This window comes from Petromyzon marinus, chromosome 19, assembly GCF_048934315.1.
Source record: "Petromyzon marinus isolate PM22_M1 ecotype Great Lakes invasive population chromosome 19, UKy_Petmar_22M1.pri1.0, whole genome shotgun sequence".
In the NCBI taxonomy this organism is placed as follows: domain Eukaryota; kingdom Metazoa; phylum Chordata; class Hyperoartia; order Petromyzontiformes; family Petromyzontidae; genus Petromyzon; species Petromyzon marinus.
In genome coordinates, this window is record NC_133685.1 from 9,269,719 (window position 1) to 9,294,477 (window position 24,759).

General features: G+C 44.0%; 1 protein-coding gene across 4 annotated transcripts in view; it reads right to left on the reverse strand.

Moving 5' to 3' along the window:
- Window positions 1–3,919: 3,919 nt before the first annotated feature.
- LOC116943861 (corticotropin-releasing factor receptor 2-like) overlaps window positions 3,920–24,759 on the reverse strand; it is a 92,268-nt gene continuing 71,428 nt past the window's right edge. The window contains exons 5-13 of one of the 4 annotated variants that reach the window (XM_076068140.1): window positions 23,031–23,134; window positions 20,213–20,330; window positions 17,341–17,494; window positions 16,345–16,405; window positions 15,699–15,771; window positions 14,287–14,372; window positions 12,690–12,828; window positions 9,981–10,022; window positions 3,920–9,324 (exon numbers count right to left, since the gene is read on the reverse strand). In XM_076068140.1, coding sequence (XP_075924255.1) covers window positions 9,184–9,324; window positions 9,981–10,022; window positions 12,690–12,828; window positions 14,287–14,372; window positions 15,699–15,771; window positions 16,345–16,405; window positions 17,341–17,494; window positions 20,213–20,330; window positions 23,031–23,134 — 918 coding nt within the window. In that variant the 3' untranslated portion in view covers window positions 3,920–9,183. Of the gene's footprint in view, window positions 9,325–9,980; window positions 10,023–12,689; window positions 12,829–14,286; window positions 14,373–15,698; window positions 15,772–16,344; window positions 16,406–17,340; window positions 17,495–20,212; window positions 20,334–23,030; window positions 23,135–24,759 lie in introns of all 4 variants that reach the window. The other 3 variants (XM_076068139.1, XM_032957130.2, XM_032957129.2) reach the window with 3 other exon arrangements.

Genomic DNA, 24,759 nt, shown 5'->3' on the forward strand with positions numbered 1-24,759 from the left:
GCGTTATGCCCGAGGCTTGGCTACCCACGTGGGAATGTGCAACGGGGCAATTACCAGAGCAATTTGGGGGGGGCGGGGGGGGGGGGCGGGTGGCGGGTGGCGACACTCGAAGTGCCACTAGGCATTTAGGTCGTTGTAATTGCGCGCCCAAAATGATCTCTGAAATCTGAATGGACATATCCATTTCGCCTGGCTCGCGATGTGGCCGTTCTAAAAGGGGTCGTTGATTGTTAGGCAACCTTGCACAGGGTGCGTGGGGTTGTCGTGGAGGAGCGGGGTGGAATATGGGTGTGCGAGCAAGGCTATTGTAATTCAGTTTTACAAGCCGATTCTAACATACGATGGTATCTGTAAGTGCTATACTGTCACGACAGGGTGAACGTACGTAAAATAATGTATTGTTAATGCGCACCAGCTCAAACAAACAATTGTTTGGCGTTTGCTTCTGCTGTCAGGCCACATTTCCATGTCTTGTGGCCAATCTCTCTGCGGAATAACCACTTTTGACTTCCCACAAAGTGGTTACGATTTAATTTCATACATAGGCTTTCACGACCAATATTATGAGAAATAAGTGTTGTATTTTGGATTTGATCATCGTGTAAACAAGTTTGTCGTGAGCCTTCCACCACCCTGCACAGTCTAACAATAAAAGTCTCACATGAATCAATCGTGCCAAACATTACTGCTTCAGCAGCATCACCACCGGTGTTGTTGCTGTTGTTGGAGAGGAATCTCACAACATTTGGAGATTACATCCAGCATTCTCAGGTTAACAGGCGCTAGCTCAGATCTCTACTACCAATAGATGATTAGGATAAACGTTGGTTCTTTGACCAGGATTTTTACCTTCAACTTTTCAAATGCAAGTCAAGCCCTCTCGCCAAACCACAAGCCAGCCCAATATGGATGAAATCGTGAATACCGGAGATATAAATCATAACACGTTTCAAAATAAAACGTAATGATGAGTGGTGGGATTTTTCAGTGGAGTATTCAACAATTGGCTGTCCACCACTTCATGTACAGCACGTTATCCGATCGACAAAAAAACCAATTGCTTTGCTTAATTGTGCTTCACTGCAACTGCATTAAAGTATATTTTACATATTATTCTTTTGTTTTTTCGGTAAAGTCACGTAGAAATAATAAAATAACCTAATAGTGTACGACGTTTCGATTGCAACACAAGCAATCATCATCAGGTACAGAAGAGCTAAATTTACGAGAGAGAGGAGACACATAACCGCAGATATATATACAGACACAGATACAACAGGGGATACAGAGAGAGAAAAACGTGGGAGCACACTAATTCAAACAGGTTTTAGCAAGATTTGGAAACCATATAACGCAACACAGACGGTCGGTCAAAACACAATTAACGCAAGGTCAGGTTGATTACGTTATTTCAAAGATTGCTAAATTGTATATATTTTTTTAATCTAAAAAATACAGACCGCATACATATATAGACATCCAAGCAGAACGAGTTAGCACAGAGACACATGGAGAGAGACAGGCACACAGTGAAGCATCATCTCTGTGTCAAGGTTTTAAATAGACAGAGAGGGCGGGGCTGAGATGTAATGGGGCTACAAATTCGAACGCGGCACGAGGCCCAAGGAAGAAACTACACATTCTCGGCGAGACAATGGGACACAAATTAGCATGAGGCATGCAGCAAGTGGGGGCGCGGAGGCAGCAGAGGAAACGGCACACACTCGGAAACCCAAGGCACAAACACAGGCAGAGACAACACAGAGACACAAACCTATGTCAAGAACACAAAGGTAAACACACCGGTAGAGAACACAAAGACACATACCTCATACCTCCCCGAAGAGGTGGTTGAAACTTGAATATTTTACACACTTGCAGTGCTCATCTCAGTAGAGTCCTAAAACCGGTGATGGACAATCCACATTCGTATGGTTGGGTCCCGTCTTTCATTTGGATAGCCCACAAAGTGGTCCCAGTTGTATTGAAAGCAGAAAAAATATTGCCTAAGTCACCCCCCAAATGGAATTTGTGCTTTTAATCTTCCGGCCGCTGATCGAGCACTGTTCCACAGCACCACCCGTTCGGAATTGGTAATTAACAAACGATAGAACATGATTCCTCAATGGCATATATAAAATAGGAATTTAAACTGAGGAAGAGAGAGAGTGATAGAGTAAAGGTCACAGCCCATATTGGCATGTTTCGCTGTCGTGACAAATACATCTTTGTAACAAGACTGATTGTTAAATTGCTTCGTGTTTCTTTGGGGATCACAGCTTGGTGCAGCAAGCTCAGGTTAATTACACATTTCACCAATTAACTTTTCATCTGAGAACATTGCATTGTAATTGCGAGTAATTAAAGCTGTGTTTGCATAACACAATTTTAATTTAATTTGTTACAGCCCCCTTCTCGATCAATTGTTAATCGTTTGCAAATCTAAAATGGGAGCATATGCTCTGCTCTCACTACACATTTTATTTGTTATATGAAGCCACACTTTAAGAAATTATTTTCAATGCAAATGCGAATGGAATAATGGATATTTAATGAGAATGAGTGCCCGAGATGTGCGTCCCCAATTAAGGATAATAAAATAATTTTGCAAACCGTTTGTAATTGCTTTAGTTTGTAAATCTTAGCTACAGATGAAGGGCACTGAACCAGTGAGTGTGACAAGTAGGATCCACTTACTGCAGCAGTGTGATCATGCGGTGATCCACTAAATACTCCCTTTGCCTGCTGAGGGGGAGCGGGGATATTAAAGACCCTCTGATGTTGTTGCCAAGAGCAAGACATTGCGTGCCACCCAACAGTTCAAATCCCCCCCCCCCCCCATCAATAAATGTCAAACAATTCAAGATGCATTGCAAGTTAAAATCCCGGGTGTGAGTTCGCCCAGCCTATGAACTCTCTGTGGTTGATAAAATAAGTACCACTTTGTGTTGAAGGTCAACAAGTCGTTATCCCATGGAGAGAATGGCGTCTGCCATAAGAAGGCAGAATTTCCACCACTGGATCAGAGCTGCCAATAGATATGACCACTGCCTCACATTTCGTGCTAGAAATGCCTAGACTTGGCTCGTGTTTAGTGCGTATGCAAAAAAAAAAACATTTTCGTACGGAAAATAGGTAACCGCCATCATCATTGCATGGGGCAATGATCCAGCTCACGTGCAGGGTCCAGATGGAGGGTTACAATGCAGGATTGCAAGCGATGGCAGTGACTTGGGAAAGCCTGAAGCTAGCAATGTATTGAACATGGCCGATGATGATGATGATTATTCCTATGATGAGAAATTATAGTGGGAGACGTTTTCAGGCAATGTTGATTCTTCACTTCGCATGCGTCGGTGTCTAAAGTGTTTGCCCATCATTTATGTATATAATTAATATTTATTTCACGATGGTAAACATGCAAATTGTCTTCGTGCTCAATTGAGCATCGGATGGTGTTCATGCATTTACATTGGCAGCCCTCTCCGAGCCAAAGGCGGGATTCCACATTTACGTGACGGGATGCTGCCGTGGCGTAGCGGTGAGCGATTTGCCATCGACAGGTCGCCGGCTCGATTCGCTCTCCTGTCACGGCAGCTGACAACGGTGGGGGCGGGGGGGGAATGCAAAAGTTTCCTAAACCTTTCCGCCTCTGTGCGCGGCAGCGGAATAAATGGGTACACGGCGGTCCGTCGATCGGCAAGGACCGTGTCCAGCGGGGTTAAAGCCTTGGGTATCCCCCACGTCTTCCAAGCAGTAGGCGTGAGCACGCGATTTGCCGAGCTACGTCCTGAATGATGAGGGCACTCTTGGAAAAGGACGTACACCGGTGAGCCCCCCACGGAGCCGTGTTCGTGCTATCAGCCTAAGCACTGTTAATGACGTAAGCGGTGAGATTTCATCAGTCTGAGATCGTACATCAATGCCAACAGATTTCACTTGGGTTTTATTTTTCATTTGTACACACATGTGCGTGTCGCGTGTAATTCCCATACATATATACACACATACACACCCACACATTCAGTATACACACGTAACACAAAACACAATGCATTTATAAACGTATACACACTCAAATTAAATAAGTGTATAGGGTTAAAGGACAATAAAATTAGTTATTTTTTTATCACCTATATAGAAAAAGAAATCAAACGCAGTAACAATAATGTATATCCTAAATATATAAAGACCAGCTTGAGCTCAACATTAAATGTTTCCTTGCCAGGCAGAAAGGAATAAATCACTTAAAAATAACGTTACATTCAACTTGTATATGATAGCAGAATAATTTAATTTACTATACAAATATACAAGAGACGAATAATTATAATTTCTTCATGCACTGTTAGAGAAGTGCTGTTAAGACCGACGTGGGATACGAGCGTATGTTGGCGCCGGAAAATGCGCGGTTGTTGATCGAAATAATCCCACATCAGCTGCTCTGTTTAGCCTTGGTGGGTGCTATGGTCAGAGATCATGAGTCACAATCAGAGAACATGAGCAGTCGACTCAGTCCATCATCCCCTCAAGGTCGATAAAATGAGGACCGCAATTCTCCAATGTATCTTCCACTCTTCAGGAAAATTAATTTCGGTGATGTCTGCCATTTTGCTCCACGTGCTGGAAGCTTCGTCGGTATTCATTTTTTTTTCCCCCATCACACTTAACAGCACATAGCGGCGCAACCTGAAAACACATTGGAGAGCTGCATAGCACAACGGTGCACACCTGCACAGTCGTAAGAAGGGTACCACTTTGTGGGAAATCAACAATGGTCATTTTAACGAAGAAGAGTAGCTCCCGGCATGGGAACGAGGAATTTCCACTACTGGCTGAATGCCGCCAAGGGAGATGAACGCAGCCAAACGCTTATTGGAGAAAAGGTGCAATTTATTTTTTTACTCATCTCAGGCCTAGTCCACCTAGGAGAGGCCTGTGATAGATACAGATACCAATTGCGGCTGGTATTTTGCTTGGCAAAGGGTGAGCCCAGGTGACCAGGGACACGTGAATCGCATGAACCACTATGCTAATTCTCTGCATTGTACACTGCACTCTACACACACACAGATAAGGATTGCCAATGCAGTCACGTAAATGACAGGGACAAGCGCTGTTAGTGAGCACCTATTAGGGGGGGGGGGGGGGCATGACACGTGAGGCCGGTGCTACGGCTATAGTACTGTGCTCGGCCACCTTTGTCTCTCCAGTGCAGATATCTGTCATTCCGACAGGCATCACTGGGGACTGTGGGTTCAGGTCAGGTGAGTAATGGGTTCCGTTTCAGGTTTTCTCGTGAATAAATCTCCGTGGCCTCCTGGGAGGCAGCAACCTGGTTCATTAAGCATCGCCTCCGCTTCAAATTGCACTCTTAATCCATTGATCACCTGCTCATGTCACCTGCAATTGCAAAACCCGGCACGGAGCTCACTGTCCACCTGAACTGGAGTCACGGAATGCCACTCTCAGGCACTCATTTAATACTGAGTGGACTTCGAGAATTGAACCCCTGTTGCTGGAATTGTCGCATAATGTGCTAACCACATACACATATATACACACACACACATTTAATCTGTATATACTCCCACAGTGGCTAGATTACACCCACACATACTTGTATGCCACCATGGCATAATTATTGACCGACCGTATAAAACTGATACAATGAGATGCATATTGGAAACAATAGCTTCGTTTACATCGATAAAGATTTGACAAGTTTAAATGGTCATTTAATTCTGCATCGAAATGATCTTTGTTAATTCTGACATCAATTGATCAATGACACTGAAGCTCTGCTGCCTTGTGCCAAGTTTCATATTGCTCCGTTTTTAACAATGTAATAACCCCGCGAAACTGTTAACATTGAAATATAAAAGTATTGCCCAGCCATAGTGTATGGCTTTATACGTACGTATATATATACAGAGATATGCAAGGAGCTTGTGCCATAAGCAGTACCTTATCTGAAACATTTAAGCCAACAGTGTACAGTTTCAAGCACAAAAACAGTAAATTCAATTAAATTAAATAAAACATGCAAATACAATTATTTCTGCTGCAGATATTAAACAAACACGTGACGAAACAAAAACTCGTCGTTTTTTTTTTAAACTCCACACTTAGGCAGTGCAAAAAGCTTTCTTAAGTGACGTCTGACACGCTGGCGCTGCCAAAATAAGCTGTGTTCCTGAATGTCCATTGAAAGTAATTTTTCTCATGAAGAAGGTTTCAAAACTCATGTCGGACAGCCTTGTTCATTGAGCCTAGGTGTGTAAGCTACAATAGCTGTTTGTTGTTGTATTGAGTCTTCTCTTACGTTGCGTGTTCCACTTACATCGTAACAGGTCTACAACGTGCAAACCTCGCAATTATGACGCACGGCCCATCTTCCGAGCATTGCGATAAACGATTGCACTGGGGATATACTGCCACAGTGGACAGAGAGTAAACCTTCGTTATGGGTAAAACTGAACCACCGCTGCGAGTCTACAAACAGCCAGACTCGTTCCGTTCCAGGGTTAAACGGAGTCGACAAAGTTCGTGCAAGTCCGAGGCTATTGTTTGGGAAATGTGCACGGTCACACTGTGCGCGCGCGCGCGTGTGTGTGTGTGTTCTAGAATCCTGTGGCACTCGGTCAACAATTATTATTTTGATGAACCTCACAATTAAAGTATGTTGAAAACGTTCTCCAGACAAAATGCCATTTTATGTCGATGTCCCATTCACCGCAGGCATACGAAATGTTATTTATTTTATTTGTTGTTGGAGAAATGTCAGCAATCGTGAATGCATCTTGCTAGCATGCTGGAGGGTGACTCATTAAACAATAAAAGTTTCACGGCTACAATTTAAAATTAAATCACCTACTTATCGTTGCACTGCCAAAGATGTACACTCATCGCAAACCCTATATGAGGGGGGGGGGGGTGGTAAATCCAGTGAATCCACATTTCCATTGATTCTCTCTTGCACGACTTTTGATCACAATGCCTGCTTGCCCATGGCCACTAATCTACAATGGAAGTCTGTAGATCCACCTGCTTTGTTGAAGGAGCGTGGACTACAATGTTTTTCTTTATGGGAAATCGTTTGCGTTGCATTGCCAAAATCGCACGACCGTGGCTTGCCATTAATTTGTCATTCATGGAGGGAATGTCCACATCGGCCTGTTGATGTTCTAATGTGATTGATGGTTCCACCGCCAGTGTCTTCGAGGCAATGTCAAAGCCAGGAAGTGCGATGATGTTTGGGTCTCGAATGAGCTGCATATTCAGGACGTCCGCGTTGTTCCACTGTTAAACAGAATTCTTCCGGATCTGGGTGATGTATACTGACAACAGAGTCGTTATAACCAGTGGAAACAAACTACATGGAGTTGTGGCCGAGCTTAATAAAGAACGCTGTTAGGTGGGGTTCAAGGTAAATCTGAACACAACTTTGCTAGCCAACTGGAGATACCTGTTGGCATGTCACACCTGGAAAAATGTATTTGATTATTTATACCCAGGGCAATTATTAAAGGTCAAACAGGACCAAAGTAATGAAATAAAGAGGCAGAAGGTGTGCTTTGCGGGAATTAAACTTCATAAGGAGAAGCAAGAACAGCAATGAGCCTAAAAATGTATTTTAATCGGTGATTATTACGTGCTATGACAAATGAAACATGGACATTGACAAAGACACTGAGACAAAACCTGAAAAGTGTACAAAGAAGCATGGAGAGGTGCATGCTCGGAATCACACATGCTTAGACTGAAAGAGGGACTCACGGTTCAATCTTGATTTGAAGCTTTCGTGACTGCAGGAATCCATACTCTTTGATTCTTTCGGTAAAGTCATGTAGGTATAAAATAAAATAAATCACGTTTCGGGCGCTTGTGTTGTGCCCCTTAACGTCGTGATTTATTTTATTTTATACCTACATGACTTTACCGAAAGAACGAAAGAGTAAGGAACTCACGGATTGGATAAAATATTTAAGCTATAGACATCAAATTGGCTTTTAGGTAAAATAAGTGGGTATGGGCAGGAAATGCAACTGATAATTAAAAAAAGATGATGAAAGGGACAGGTTGGGGAAAGCCTTGGCTGTCAGGTGTCGACGGGTCAAGTGGAAGGAAGCGATGGTAAGGTGTTGGTGGTATCACCTACACTGGCTGCGATGAACTCTTGATATTGAAGACATTTGTCTAACGCTTCTCATTGTCCTTTTCCCTTCCATGTTCGTACTTGATGGTTTTAATTTCTGGCCAGGTGGCACTATTGGCAATGCTGCACCGAGGGTCATCGGTGAAACAGTTCTCATTGTCCTTCCAGGGTTGACGAAACGAGCACACCACTGTGCTAGAAGTTCGCAATGGTCATCTGATGGAGAGACTGGCTGGCCCCTGCTACTGCAATGTGGGGCTTGCCACCACGTGCCCAGCGTCACCCACGATGACAGAGACGGGCACTGCCGTCAAGGTTGTCTGACGACGAACGCTTGCCTTGACGAACGCTTGACTTGAGCGTGTTTTAATAAAATACACACACGTGTTTGAAGAAATTATCTTACAGCTACGTGGGACGCCACAAATCCCACGCCCACGCCTGCTAGCGAGCAAAGTTTAAACTGGCGTATTTTTAATTTTGCTTAATAAGCACCGCTTTACCAATTTGTAAATCAGCTTAACACCACCGCCGCCTCCCCCCCCCCCTGCTCCCCACCCCGGCTGAGGGTCAGTGCACTCTTTGAAAGTCCTTCTGCAACACAAGTCGTCGTGGCCCTATTCACTGCTTGAATCGTTAGATTGTTTGGGGAAAGACAAACCACTCGAGTTACCCCTGCTTCCGCTTTCAGATGGAACGATATTTTCGTCGAATAATAATAACAACGACGACGACGATAAATAAATAAATAAACAGAGCGCCCCACCCCCCGCTAAGTAATAAAGTAATTAAAAAACAAACCACCTTGAACGCCAGGAGTCCATTCGGGGTAATACGTACGGACAGCCGTTTGGAGTTTTTGGACGTGAATCTGCGACCTATTGACCCCGAGCGGGAGCGTCAGGTCAACGCCGGCGGTGGCGGAATCCGAGAGCGACGTGTGCAGATGCTGTGGGTCATCACTGTCATCGTCGCCGCTGTCCATTGCCCTCGACGATCCGTCTTTTTCCGGAGCGCTCCCTCCGTCAGACGGACGTCGTGCGCTTGAAGCTGTGGAAGCTGATGCGCGTGGGCGACGTGGGGATGGACATGGCCCTCGTGACACGCGCCTGCAACCGGTGGTTGTCCATCCAGCGGTTCCAGCGCTTGCGCAGGGCGGAGCGCACCTGCGCGTGCGTGCGCGTGTGTACGTGCGCGTGTGTACGTGTGTGTGCGTGCGTGTGTGCGTGCGTGTGCATGCGTGTGTGTGTGCGTGTGTGTACACGCGTGTGGGTATTTATGTATGTGTATGTGTGTGAAAGTGTTCGTGTGTGCATGTGTGCGTTTGTGTGCGTGTGTATGTATGCATGTGCATATTTGCGTGTTTGCGTGTGCAAATGTTTGCGTGTGTTTTGAGCGTGTCAATGTGTGCGCATCCATTAGTGTGTGTGCATGTGTTTTTGCGAGTGTGTGTTCATGTATGCGTATGTTTTTGTGTGTGTGTGTGCATGTATGTATGTATGTGTCGGTGCATGTGGTGTGGGTTTAGATGGGTTTATAGGTTTGTTGGTGAAAGATATGGTTGCATTGAAGGCAAACAGACATTGCTTTATAATCTGGAGCACATATATATGTACAATCTGATATGCACACATTGCTTAAAAAGTGATTTGAGATGCTGTGCAGCATTTACATATATTAATGCCACCCAAGTGTATCCTTACATTAACTTATAATTTAGTATAGACGTAGAAAATGTATACACGTACAACACGTTTCCATGAAAAGCATTTGCTGCATCGTTGTACTCTATTTGTACCTATGTGGCTCAGTATTCGCTTACCTCCCCATTCAGGAAACAGTAGAATACTGACACAAAGAATCCCTGAAAAGCATGAAATACAACATCGTGTTAATGTTTTTTTTTAACTTGTAATTTTTAAATTGTGTCTTTTTTTTGTTATTTTATTGAGCAAAAAACGCCATTAAATACGAACGGACATTTCGAGGTTATCACAGCCAGTAAACACGCCAACTTTGGGCCAACGTTGACTCAACGTTCCATTTAACATGTTGTAGTAGTAGGCTTTCGCGACCAATATTATCCACAAGAGGTTGTTTGGGTTAGATCGCATACATATAAATGTGTCGGGTGGTGGTGGGTTTAACGACACATTTATATTTATGCGATCTAACCCAAAAAAAAACGTCTATTATGGATCAACATTCCATGTTTTTATTGGAATAATGACCACACACACACTTGGCCTTTACTTCCTTCCAATCTGATCCTACAACTGTTACACAGGTGGACACCTGGCCTCCAAGTACTCAATTAGAATCAACACAGAAATCATCGCCCCCACCCCGCTCCACTGAGAACACTTGGCAGGATCCTCCTGATAAAGAGACACGAGGCTAAGTGAGTTTTTTTTCTGGGTCATAAGAAATAAAGTTTGCTGTTACAGGCTCACGGTCACTGACCTGTGCCTTCCACTGCCAATGCCTGTCTTATTATTGTTACTTCTGCGCTTTTTTAACCAGCAAAGCCTCGCTGAGTCTCACGACCAGGGGGTCGGCAACCTGCGGGCTCCCGAGCCGCATGCGATTCTTTAAGGAACTTCTTCGTCACGTAATGTATGCGTGCACGTACGTATTCACATGTATTGGCGGCTCTTGAAATATTGAGTTTTGTACCGAATTCGCAAAAAAGATGGCTCTTCTTGTTCCTTTGGTTGCCGACACCCCTGCTCGTGACTCTTTTTCAGAAGGGCGCCTGTCAAGTTGTCACAGATATGGAAATAAACTGGGAGAATCCGGAAGAAACCCACACATAGAAACTTCACACAGAGAGGCACCCGAGTCGGGAATCGAACCCAGGCGCCTCTCGCTGTGAGGCATGAATCTTTACCACTGTGCCACCCTTGATGAAGCACCGACTTCCAACCTGCACATGTGCCCGCTCATCGTAATCCGGTCTTCACGATTCCTCATCCAAAGTGGTTTATGCAGTCCATTGACGAGCCCACTGCTGACTTACCACGACGTGGTGTAGTATAACACCGTGTAAGCTGCGCTCGCTGGCCACGTAGATTTGGGCAGTGAAGTGAAAAGGGACGAATACGTGAACATCTATCAAAAATGACGGTTACACCACCATGTAAAAACACTGCACAGAGTGTGGGGTGGTTAATTGGGCAGTGCGGATATGAGATGGTTAGATACGTGACATACTGTATGGGAAACTACCAGATTTTTGTTACGTGTAAAAGATAATATTAATAGTAAATAAAGTAGATGACATTTTATCCTTGAGCAGAGAATCATCATAATGCGATTAAAGTTTATCATCAAGAATTATTCACGCCATGCACAATGGGTGAAGGCGGATATGCGACCGGTCGGATATGCGGCACTGTACTGCACTTGTTGTATCATCCTTCAGAATCAGAATATTGATTTTGACTGGAGCAATCCGATGAGCTATAAAGCTCTTTTTCACAGATGTCCAGTAGGGGGGGGGAGGGTAACAATGTTACAAAAAAGAGTGCAAAGACATTATCTCAGTGCAAAGTACAAGAAAGGTAAACAGATCACCCAAACTCTTTGGTTCTTTTGGTAAAGTCATGTAGGTATAATATAAAATAAAAATAAAAATTTTAAAATATTTTTTATAAAAATATTAAATAAAATATAATTTTATAAAAAATTATTTTATTTTATACCTACGTGACTTTACCGAAAGAACCAAAGAGTATAGATTCCTGCAGTCACGAAAGCTTCAAATCAAGATTAAATCACCCAAACACATATAAATAAAACGAAACCACCCCCAATTCAACTAGGAAAAGCCCACTTCGGTGTTCACTTATTTCTCAGAAGCGACCTGGCCACAAATGATAGCTCAACAAAGTGGCCCCATCATTTGGACATTTATAGCACCGAAATAACCTCAACGGACCGACGGTTTCAACCGGGATGTTTACCAGCGTGATGATTACGAGTCAAGCTCTAAAACCACGGCGTCATCGTCCAAATACCACAAAAGCAAAGAGATGAGGGTGGCCTGGGTGGGTAGAAGAGGTGTACTCGCAGAGGGGTCAGCTAGGGTTGATTAACTGTGGATAATCCAACTAATAATCGGTACTGCATATTCTCAGATTAATATGATCCATTGTAACTTATATGATTACATTACCCCCCCCCCCCACGTCTGGTCTTCGAACCTGATTGGCTCACAGTGATGACATCACATTTACTCCCCTATTTAAGACCGAAACAGGAGGACTTCTTCACAATTCTGGCTATCGCCTGATGAAGCTGGTTTTAATCATTACTCTAATTGTAATTGTTATGAGTTTCACTCTCCAACACACTGGTGTTTGCCGAAGTTGTAACTAATTGGCACGCATTGTTTCCGTGACCAAAACTTTACGAATTGGCTGTGTCGGGTGGTGGCGGTGGGCGGGTTTAACGACACATCTATATTTACACGAACTAACCCCCCCCCACCCAAAAAACCCTATATTATGGATAGGGTCGCTCTCTTTACCTGGAAGGACATGAGGAAGGAGTTGACGTAGATGAAGATGACCTGGGAAACGGGGTCTTCCCCGGGGTTCACGAAGAACAGCATGTAGGTGATTCCCAGCAGGGGCAGCAACACCAGCGTGGCCTTCACCGCCTTCCTGCTCCAGGCAACACGGGTGTGAAAACCTTTAGGGGGGCCACAGCGGCAGCACGGAACTAAACTAAAACTTTCGTCGTTTTATTCCACCAGGTAAGGCCCACTGAGCTATACAGTTTTTTTTTTTTCTCCAGATGTGTCACACCAACATGCAAAGCATCATCCAAACGTACCTCGGATGGAGTGCAGAAATGAGCAAAAAAAAAACATACGGCAATTGCCTTCATTTACCCCGGAAAGTCTCATTGAATTGTCAAGACTCCTTTCTAGGATGGTCCTGAGTTGAGGATGTTTGGCCAATTCCGATACGGAGAGTTTAACTGAATGTGGGAGGAAATCAGAGAAGCAGGATAATATGCACTATGCACACGATTAAAAACTATTACACTATTTTTTATTTACCAGGTAAGGCCCACTGCGCTATATTGCTCATTTTCAGAAGCGACCTGGTCACAAATGATAGCTCAACAAAGTGGCTTATCAAGTGGAAATTTATGGCAGCCGAATACTCTAAACGCGCGTTTATAAATGTGGAGGAAAAAAACGTGAGGACCCGAAGAAAAATCCACACAACCACAGGAAGAGAGGCATGCACACTCTAAATATACAGCAGGTATCAGGGTTGGGACCGAACCCACGTCCTCCTGTATACCAGACGAGGTAGTTAACATCTCGCCACCTTGTCAGCAGCAGCAGCAACAGTTACTTGTTCCCTGCCCCAAGTTGAGGAATTGTAGCAAGAAGGAAGAGGCGGATGAGCGTGACTTAAAAACAATGCATGTATGTTGAACTTCTTTCGCGCCGTACATAGCCAACCGTGCTAATCGCACGTGTGGAGAAGAGCAACAAACTAAACACAAAAAGCAGTTCTAAAGAAACGAGTTTTCAATCTAGATTGAAAAGTGCGTAGCTCCAGTGGCTTCCTAATATCAGAGTGAAGAGCGTTCCAGACGGCCGAAGAAGTGCATCTGAAAGAGCGCGATGCAGTGACCGTCAATTATGATGTATGTTGAACTTTTTTCATGATGGTGAGGATGACGTGGAAAAAGATGACGGCGATTTTGATGCTAAATAAAGATGACATTATTCATAATTTATTTTTTGAATGGGCCACGTAATGATCTGACCAAATCTTTTACCATGAGGAATCCTCCACCACCCGACACGGCCGTACACATGCAAACGTCCCGTGTACTGTGCAAACATTTAACGAGCCAATTATTCTCGCTCGAGCCCTTAGATTTGGTCACATAATGACGCGGCGGCCTAACCCAAGAATAAATTGTGAATCCTAATAATGGCTGCTGTCACGTGTTGCGTTAAAGATGATCTTGATGTTAAAAGTGGATGATTTTAACGATAAATTAAAATTATTATGATGGTAATGTTCACTACTGGTGCTGCTGCAAATACTGATTATCCATAAAGTTCCCCTCCCAAAACACCTTTTGTGTATGCATACCTGTATTGGATGGTTTCAGAAGTTGTGGAGGCTCTAAGCTTGGTCATCAAAATACGCACGATGTTGAAAAGAAAAATGAAATTGACCTGTAGAGAGGATGGTACAAAGGCATGTTAAGGGTGTGCATGCGCGTGCACATGTGGTGTGCCAATTTGTGTGGCTGGATATGTGTATGTATTTACATACACAGCTGTAAAATTACTGGACATCTATGAAAAAGAGCTTCACAGCTCATCGGATTCTTCCAGTAAAAATGTAGATTCTGATTTTGACTGGTATGTTAATAATTGGGGGAAAGCGGTGGTGCAGCGGCTAGTGCACCGTGCTACGAACCAAGTGACACGAGTTCAATTCCCGCTCATGGCCAACACCAGTGAAAATTATCTGAACCGGTCCTGGGCCTCCTCTAGGTCGACTCGGCCTCAAATGAGTACCTGGTGCAATGTGTAAACATCAGCACTGGGGAAACACAGGTGGCCGGATGTGTTGCTGGCCACCCACCCCCTCGTGTGCTGTACCGGCCTTCATAGGTGCTTGCTGGCAGTCTATTATGGCTACATGGGGGGAGGGGAGGGAATCTTTATCTTTGTTAGCATATATATGTATGTGGGAGTTGTTTGTAAGTGAATGTGTGTGTGTGGATGTGTTTTATTATTTCATTGATCAAAAATAGAGCAATTAATTTAATCAAACAAATGACACGTGTAAAATAAACATTAACAACCACGGGACATTTTACATCGCAAGGTCATATGTCTAAAGTAAATAAATAAATAAACAGGATTTACAATTCATGTGCTTATGAATTAATGATGGTTTCCAAACTCACAGGGATCTAGTTTCAACAACACCCGAGCGTGTGTACAATACGTGTTATGGGGAGCAGTAGTACAGTGCTGCGTGCACTGCGCCAGGAATCAGTGACCCATGTTCGATTCAAACTTAATGCCGACATCAGTGATGAATATTTGAAATGATAACAGGCCTCCTCCGAGATCGACACCCGTACATGAGTACCTGGTGCAGTGTGTAAACATCAGCGCTGGGGAGACAAAGGTGGGTGAACGAACGCAATCCGAGCCATTCCAGTCTCCATCCTCAACAGCCTATTGAGCCTACAGCGGGATATTTCTCTTACTTTGTCTTTCCTTGTGCAGTTCTATGTATGTATGTACGGGCAGACAGTAACCACCACTGTCAAGTTGTCGAATCAAGGCTCGTTCCTAAAAAAATGTAAGCAAAAAAAATACGGGGGAGCATTTGTTCCATCTGAAATGACGAGCAATCAGAGGTTGATTTTTTTTTAAAAGTAACCCACTTTCAGCACTGATCTCTGTGCTGTGGAAAAACAAAACAAAGATACAACACAATCGGGAAGGAAGTGCAAGTGACACACACACAGTATTCATTACCAGCAGAACAAGTATAATGGGTCCTTGGTAAATGTAGTCGATGTATTTCCCTTCCGTTTTTCCAAACCAGCATCTGCAGGGCAATGTAAACGCACACCACAGCAACAGTTGTGGACGTGGCTTCAGCACGTCTTCTACGAATCGTAATAATGACATCATTTATTTATCCAGGGACTTCATAACGTCTCAAGACCGGGGACCGGTTTTTTTTTAAATGCCGGTGGCCAGAAGTAAATCCAATCTACTTACTCAAACAAAACGCGGCTCATAAGTGTTTTATATATTTATAGTCGCATGCGTTGTCGACAAATACTGATTAGTCTTACGAAAAGTGAAGTGTCATCAGGTTTTTGTAGTGGAATGAGCCAGGGATGTCAAAAGCAAATTCCACATTTATATTGCAGCAGCAAGTCTCTGCATGGATTTTGTATTACCCACAAAGTGGTAATCATTTTGTTGACCCAAAAGGGGATAAACAGGCTGAATAAACTTAAACCAGGATACGAACTCATGACATTCTGATTTTTATTCAAGCACACTGCTACGCTACTGCCTGGATGGTATATCCTAATGAGCTATTACAATTATGTCATGCATGCATGGCTTAAGGATAATTACGCTATGTTTTATGTCGGATTGTACTCACTTTTCATCTTCGTAAAATAGCTTCACCATAGCCCAGACTATGATGATAGGCGCAGGGATGCCTGTAGTTAGACAAATGAGAAGTTTGAGAAAAATTAAAGTTACCATTTTCATTTCACATTTTGTAACCATTCATCAAAGTGTCTCCCTGCTTACGTTGACATGGGGCAGCACTCGTCTTGAGCCAGTGGTGGAAATTCTACATGCCCAGGGCAAGGACCAATCTCTCCACTATCGATTTTCCATAAAGTGGGGCTCATTTTTATTGCATACGGAGGAGTGATTGGCAGAGTGGATGTTTGACCAGATATTACATTCGCAAACCTCCAACTGAGTCGAGTGTTCTAATCAGAGTGTCACATGGCCTGTGTATACTACGTTTATTTATTTGCCAATCCACTGCTGGATGAAGGCCTCCCCACACCGTGTGAGTCATGGAGCATGAGTATACATCACCACGCTGGTTGGTGCAGGTTGGTGAAGGTGCGCCTCAGGAACGGTTAAGAGATTACATGCCACTGATGTGAGATACTTTCACATGCGTTTCTGTGGCCGTCTGGAATGCTCTTCCTTCCGATAGCAAGAAATCACTGGAAGCCATTGGAGCTATGCACTTTCACATACAAATTTGAAACTAATTTCTTTAGAACTGCTTTTTGTTTTTACTTTGTTGTCCCTCCCCCCCCCCGCACCTCTGATTAGCATGGTTGACTATGCACGGTGCGAAAGAAGTTCAACAATACAGCAAGAAACGACCGGGTTTGATTCCCCGACTCGAACGCCTTTCTCCGTGGCATTTGCATTTTCTTTGCCTGTTCTGCGTGAGTTTTCCACCGAGTTCCCTGGTTTATGTCAATAACCGAAAAAAAAAATACAGATTTATTAGGCCACGTGCGTAGCCGCCGCCACCGCCCGACCGCCGGCCCCTCGTGCGACTGTGAGCGGAGCTGAGGGAGCGAGCGAGGGAGGGAGGGAGGTTACGCGGTGCGGCACTCACACCAGCCGATGCACACAAAGATGGACTTGCGCAGCTTGTCCGTCGAGTACGTCATGACGATGGCCGTGTGCAGGTAGCAGCCCTCGACGAACATCCAGAAGAAGTTGGTCACTTGGAAGTAGTTGAACACCGTGATGACCACACGGCACCATGGCTGCGTGGGGGGCAGAAGGCGCCGTGCGAGCATTAGCGAGAGGTCAGGGATGACGACCCATCTCAACGGGGCTCTCGTTCATTCACTCGTTGGTTTGCTTCCAACAACGTATTGTGGTTGGATGTGGGAGGGAACGGTAGTACAGCTTCCCCTCGTTGTTCGCGAGGGATACGTTCCCGAGATGATCGTGAATAGAAAATGTCACGGATAATGATAATGGCTTACAAATATCGTTATGCGCAACGTCTGCAGATGCTTATTGAAGCTACGATAAGTTTTCTCTCTCTCTCTCTCTCTCTATTGCTCTCATCTCTTTATCACATCACTTTATCTCTCGTCACTTATTGCCATCACTTTCTCTCTCTCGATGCAGTAATGTAGAGTTCCAGATGCGATTTGCGGATAGCAAGGTCGTGAATACAGGGGGAATACTGTGTAGCGGTTAGCGCACTGCATCTTACGAATCCCGTGAGCACGAGTTCGATTCCCGGCCACAGTTTGCATCAGTGACGAGTGGCATATGTATCAGTCACGGATGCCCCCATCTCTTCACCAATCCACATGACCAGAATGGTGAAGTATGGTCAAATAACCTCCATGACCGACAAGAATGGGGTGGCCTTTATTTCGCAGTGAATTTACTTGGGGGCTGGATATTATTATTATTGACCAAATAATTGAGATAACGTGAAGAATGGAAACCTTTAAGTAGTCTGTATTGCTGTTAAAGGTGATGCTGTGCGTTAAGATGCATTACTGTAACCTTCCAGACTGCCAAGTGAGGGGGCAACCCCCCCCCCCCTTCCAGCCACACAACTTGACCTCCAATGGCCACACCAATTCAATTTGAGATATTTGGCAAATATGGTTTCAGACCAGTGTGACAGCTGGCTGAGATCGTTTCAGCTTCTCAAATGAAGCGAATGTTAATAGCCAGAGCCCAGCCACTGATGACACGCGTAAGAAAACCATTATATAAATTGGCCCTCGTGCTTAATTTGGCATCGTAGCGCAGCTCCGAGGAGTTATTCTTCGCGGAGTAGGCACACGGAGAAAACGGCACGCGTATCTGCACCGCTGTGATAAGATAAGGTGCTTGATTGATGTCAGGGTGTGGACTGCTACGTTACGTCGAGGTCATTCCCCAGTGTGGAACATTGCTGCGCTGTTGAAGACTGCCAGAAAGGAAACAGGAATGTTTCACCTTGGCTGGATGCCGACAGCAATTTCAAAGACCCGAGTTCATTAGCTCACGACCTGAACAGACCAGGTTTGGCAATGTGCGAATGTAGGTGCAGGCATCTGAAGATGTCATATGACTTTTTAAATCATCGCAATTAGGTTGAAAATGCTCAGGCTTCAAGGAAACAATCATATTGCATAGGCCTCTGCTTATTAAATACAAACAGATGCATGTGAGATATAATAATAAATATACAAACACTGGTTTCATCATGGGACCTCCTTTGCCAGTACCAAAATATGAGAATAGGTTTTCCCTTTTTTCCTGGTAACAAAACAGGTGGTAAGATGTTAAACACCAAACTGAAAGCTGTCTCTGGTGTGGACCAATCAGTTTCAAAGACAATGCATATATTATCAGAGTATGTTTTTTGTTTGCATTCTGGCCACAAGTATTGTGGTTAATGCAGACATGATTCAGTTTGGTGTTTTAACATCTTAACACCTACATTTTTATTTAAAGCTTTCGTGACTGCAGGGATTCATATTCTTGGTTCTTTCGGTAAAGTTATGTAGAAGGGAAACAATAAAATAATAAAATAACCAAGAATATGAATATCTTACACCTATATTCTTGGTTCTTTCGGTAAAGTCACGTTGAAGGGAAACAATAAAATAATAAAAAATATATAAAACAATACAATTCTCACGACGTTTCGACTGCAACACAAACAGTCATCAACACAAACAGTCATCATATTATTTATTATTTTATTGTTTCCCTTCAACGTGACTTTACCGAAAAAACCAAGAATATGAATCATTGCAGTCACGAAAGCTTTAAATCCAAATCTTAACACCTGTTTTGTTTTCAGAAAAAAGGGGAAAACCTATTCTCAAACAATGGTTTGTTTAAACACTAAAAAAAGGCAAACATTCTTATTTTATGATTGCGCTCTTTTACCCGGGGAAAGCCTCACCGAGTATCTAACTTTTTAGAGACGGTCGCTGGATTTGAGCTGTGAGCCTCCGCAGCAAGTAACAAAATAATTACCGTAGCTGCGCATTTAAACCCCATTAGTCAAAAGGCTCATGTTTTCCTTTTGTAATTCGTTCAAATATGCATACTGGTCAAGTTTCAACTTTCAAAATTTATACAGCAGAATGTGGCCTGTTCAGAAAAATAATCTGCTGGGTTTTCTGGTATCTAGACCAAAATATCGGTCCAGAAGGATTGTTTTTTGATCGACCTAAATGTATTTTACATTAATGAAATGCTTTACAACCCACGCATTCCTCTCAGTCTCATACAACCAGTATTCATACCTTTAGAGAAATGTGTCTGAGCACGGCAATAGTCTCCTTCCAAATGGTCAGTAAGAGTCACACTAACACCATCAGTTTGGACAACCGTGAGATAGGCGTGCGAAAAAAAAAACCGATTTGGTCGGCCGTGCCCTTGGTTCGTTGTGGGAGACTGGGGGTATGGAGGGCGGAGAGGAAAGGGGCATTGCCAGCCGGGGCCTTTTATCGTACCTCGTTGCGCTCCTGCGTGCTCAAGTCGATGATCTGCAGGAGCAACCAGGCGGCGTTTCTCAGGATGAACGTGGTCACCAGGTGCCAGTGGATGGCATTACGGAGACAGCGGATGCTCCTGCTCGAAACGCCACGAACGGTCGCGCACAAAACGGGACAAGTAAGCCATCGCCCGCAGCCACAGCCCGAAGCTCATGCTCTCCGCACACCCTTGGCAATCGTGGACCCAGTGAAGCTTTCAGCATCTGGGCGTGGACCAAAGCAGCGGGTTCCCACGCTGTGGTTCACCGACCACTGATTGTCCGGTAAGGCCATGGGAATTGGTCCGCAGAACTTCTTGCAGACACGGTTTATGTTCACAAAATGCCAGGTTTTTTGTTGTTGTGTTCACTTGCATGGTGGTTGTTCTGAGTGTTGATAGCGGGTTGCACAGATCCTGCAAAGTTGGGAAATGCTGGGTTAAGTAAGCTGAAGCATTTGTTAGATTCTCCTCCATGCGTTGCCGGTACGACCTGCTGCGGTGAGACCGGGGATCAGTATCTCTCACTCGATATGTTCTGCAACACTGCTCGGCTGGCTTGCAGGGAGAACGACTTTATCGGCATGAGGCACGACCACTGGAGAGCAACGTACGCCGTAACGATCCCATTTCATTATTATACCCGAAGCTATGATCAAATGAGGACAAAATAAGGAGAGATGGATGTAGTCTGCCTCCGATTAGCATGGTTGGCTGCGAAAGAAGTTCAATGTACATACATGCGTGCCAAATAATGCCCGGAACAGCATGCCAGACTCTGACAGCTGAAATTAAGTTCTGAGTTACAACCAACGCACGAGAGTCATCAAAAGGGTGGAGATATATCTGATTCTTAAATTAGCATTGGGTGGTACTCATCTCCACTGAAAGCCCTGTTGAGCTGGTGGTGGATATTCCATTCTTATGGCACAGGCCAGTCTCTCAATTCGAAAACTACTGCGGACTTCCCACAACTGATGATTGCGTTATTTAAATCTGTGGTATCTATTCATCAGGCAATGATTCGCTGCCCTGCCTTGGAAATGTTCTGTTCACAAGTTGTCCTCACAATCTGATTGAGTAGTAGATTTGTTTTTGTCTCGTTTTTTCCACCTCGTTTGTATTGTTGCTCGTTTGTCCGTCTTGTTTGCACGCACGATTCAATGGCGTCTCATGGATATGAGACTCAGTTTTAATCTCTATTTTGGTGGTTCGTTATATGCCCAATTTCTATACACATTTTGGCATGTTATAATGACAGTAATAATAATAATAATTGTATTAGTCATGAAAGCCTCACTGAGTCTGAACACTTTTCCAAAAGGGCCATGAATTTGGATGTTTGGACAATTCCACGAATCCGTGTGTATTTGCATATGGGGGGGGGGAGGGAAGAGAGTGTGTAGGGAAACCCCACGCGTTAAATGGGAATAACAATCAACAATCGGTAACGGGTGGGCCGGCGACCACTCGTTTTATTTCCATCGACTGTCCATCCCACAGTCTCGGAAGGTTTGGAGAATCAAGCACGTAGTAATATGTACGTACGTATGTATGTTCAACTTATTTTGCACCATGCAAAGCCAACCATGCTAATTGTAGGTGCATATCCGCGTGATCCATTAACATCGCCCTCCAAAGAGTCACCCAACGATGGCCAGCACGGGCGACTTCGCAAAGAGCGAGACGCCAAAACAGGCTTTTTGAGTTCACGGCCGTGCATAAAAAGGGATGCCCAAAGAATTATCCCGCCACCTTCCTCCAACACCCCCCCCCACCCACCCTCCCCCAAACAGCAGTGAGCAATGATGTTCGATTAATATTTTAGCATGTCTTATACAGCCAAATAATGCCTTGAGTGCTTTTAGGATGTAATATATTCGAGGCTAACGAGCAAGTGCGCCGGAGTAATTTACGCAGTGTCAGCTTCCAATTGCTGTCCTTGGACACCTTTTTGTGTCGCGAGCAGGAGTAATTAATGGTTCTTTGCCGCGAGTCCCAATAAAAGTCTACCACGAAAAAAAGCCCTTGCTTCAATCAATCTTGTTGGGCCAAATTGTGTGGTAAATGTGCCACAAGTAGAGGTGACTGGGTAGGTCGGAGGGGCTTACACCAGGGATGATCGTGCCGAGGTCCTGTTTTTTAAATCCGGGCGGCCAACCGCGATCAACCGACGTTATTAAGAACAACGGAGGTAATCCTCTCAGCCCAGTCATCAAATCAAGTAAAAGCGTCCCCGTGATCAAATGACCATAGAATGGTGCTCATCTCCATTGACAGCCCTGAGCCAATGGAAACAATTCCACATGCCCACGTAGGGGGTCAGTCTCTCCAGACTATGATCACTGTTGACTTTTTCCCGAAAACCAAAGAGGTACTTATTTTATCACCTCGATTGTGTTGCGATCGAAACATCGTGAGTTTTTATTTATTTTTATTTTATTATATTCTATCTACGTGGCATTACAGAAAGAACCAAAGAATATATAGGGGCGAGTCAACATCCAACTGTGATTTGAAGTCACGACCTGAAGCAAAGCGTCGCATATCCGACCATCACGAATCCGCCCCGACCAATTAACTGCCCGCATCTATTTCAGTATGTCGAGCATGGGTGGAATTTTCGATAGATGTTCACGTATCCACCTATACTTGAGTCCGCCCCAGCGAGTCGGCTGTGTAATATTGCGTGGCGTGATGAACCACAGTGCCACTCTGTCGTTTACAGGGCTATTGCAATGTCACAGAAGGCATTTTTTTCAATATAGTTCCTAGCTCGTATGTTGTGCACAGCCTTACCGGAGCCACCAGAAGAATCCAAATGCGGTGATGAGGGCTGCCAGCGAGATGCAGTGTCCTAGGTAATTGACGATGAGTGCAATTTTGTAGTGCTGGCTGTTCGGCTAAATTGAAAGAGACGGGTGGAATTAATTCACGTATCATTCCAAAGACACTCAGCTCACATTCCACGGCATTAACAAGTAATGAGCATGAAGATGACTTTGAAATCTTTTTTTTCACATTGCAAAGCTGACACTGTTATTAAAAGAAGGGGAAAAGCTTTGAATCTCGTTAAACCAAAACATGTTTTAATTAGCATATACGCCATAATTTTACGAACGTTCTCCCCTTTATTTTCCACATTAAATCATCTAATCCGACCAGCTTCCCCCGAACACCCAAAGGTATAATAATGATCATTTTTTTGCGTGTGTGCATGGCCCCAAATTATATTTGCTGGTCAAATTGAACTTTGAGTTTGGTAAAAAAAATACATGTGGACCTCAGATCAGAGATGTGTGACACCTATTGGAGATGCTCGAATAGCACTCAATGAAAGTAAATCAGTGTCTGTCAAATCTCCATCTGCCAGAGGAGCATGTGGCTGCACTCATGCTGTAGTTTCTCTACGAACGTGAATCGAGGTAACTTTAAAACTATATCTATAAGAAAGGTCAGATCGCGTAAATATAAATGTGTCGTTAAACCCACCACACTCGACACAGACAATTAGTCAGGTTCGTCACGTACACAATACGTGCCAATTAGTTACTAGTTCAGCACACCCTTGTGTTGGAGAGTGAACCCACGACGTTTACAATTCGAGTACGACGTTTTGCTGGCGATTACAACCAGCTTCATTAGGCGATAGCCAGAACTGTGAAGAATTCCTCCTGTTTCAGTCTTAAATAGAGGGAGTAAAGGTGATGTCATCATTGTGGGCAGATCAGGTGCACAGACCAGAGAGGGGCTAACGTAGTCATGTAAGTTAGAATGGATCGTGTTAATCTGAAAATTCGCCGTACTCATTATTGGTTAGGGTTATTCCATAAAACAATTATCTTTGCCAGTGAACGAGAGATCGCTGTAAAGAGATTTGAATGACTGCGAATGTGGGGTTCAATTTAATTAACTCTATTAAAGTAAATGGCGATCACTTTAACAGGCAGCTGTAATGAAAGTGAAACGTGATCGAAGTGATGGATTCCCATCAAAAGCGACCAGTCATTGTTCCAAGCGGTGTCCATGAAAGATAATAGACAGCCTGCGTATCATATCTACAGATGGCACTCAATGACTTTGAATTACACTCGATGTCAACGCAGTTATGCACGTGAAAGGTGGTAACCAAGTGAAGCGATTAGATTTTTATTTATTTAAATTAAACTTCAGCCTAAGCACAACGATTCATCCTCGACGCAGCCCCCCACCAATGTGATGATGTGTTATGATTCAGGGCGATGGGTTCCGTTCAAGAATAGATTCACTTGAAACAAGTGTGGTGATTTGGCGGCATCTCATTATGTATAAATGTCAAACATTCATTATTAAAGTCCTCATTCGATGTGTATATATCATGAGTGCAAGGGTTGACGTTAATCAATGCACGGATGCAGCCTTCCAGACTCGACTATTTAATAACTTATTTGGTGATTCTGCATTGGCGGTGGTGCACAAATAACATGTTGCAACGATAGAAGGGCCATTGTCCGAAACGTCGACTTGTATATCGTTTTCCTGTAAAGGC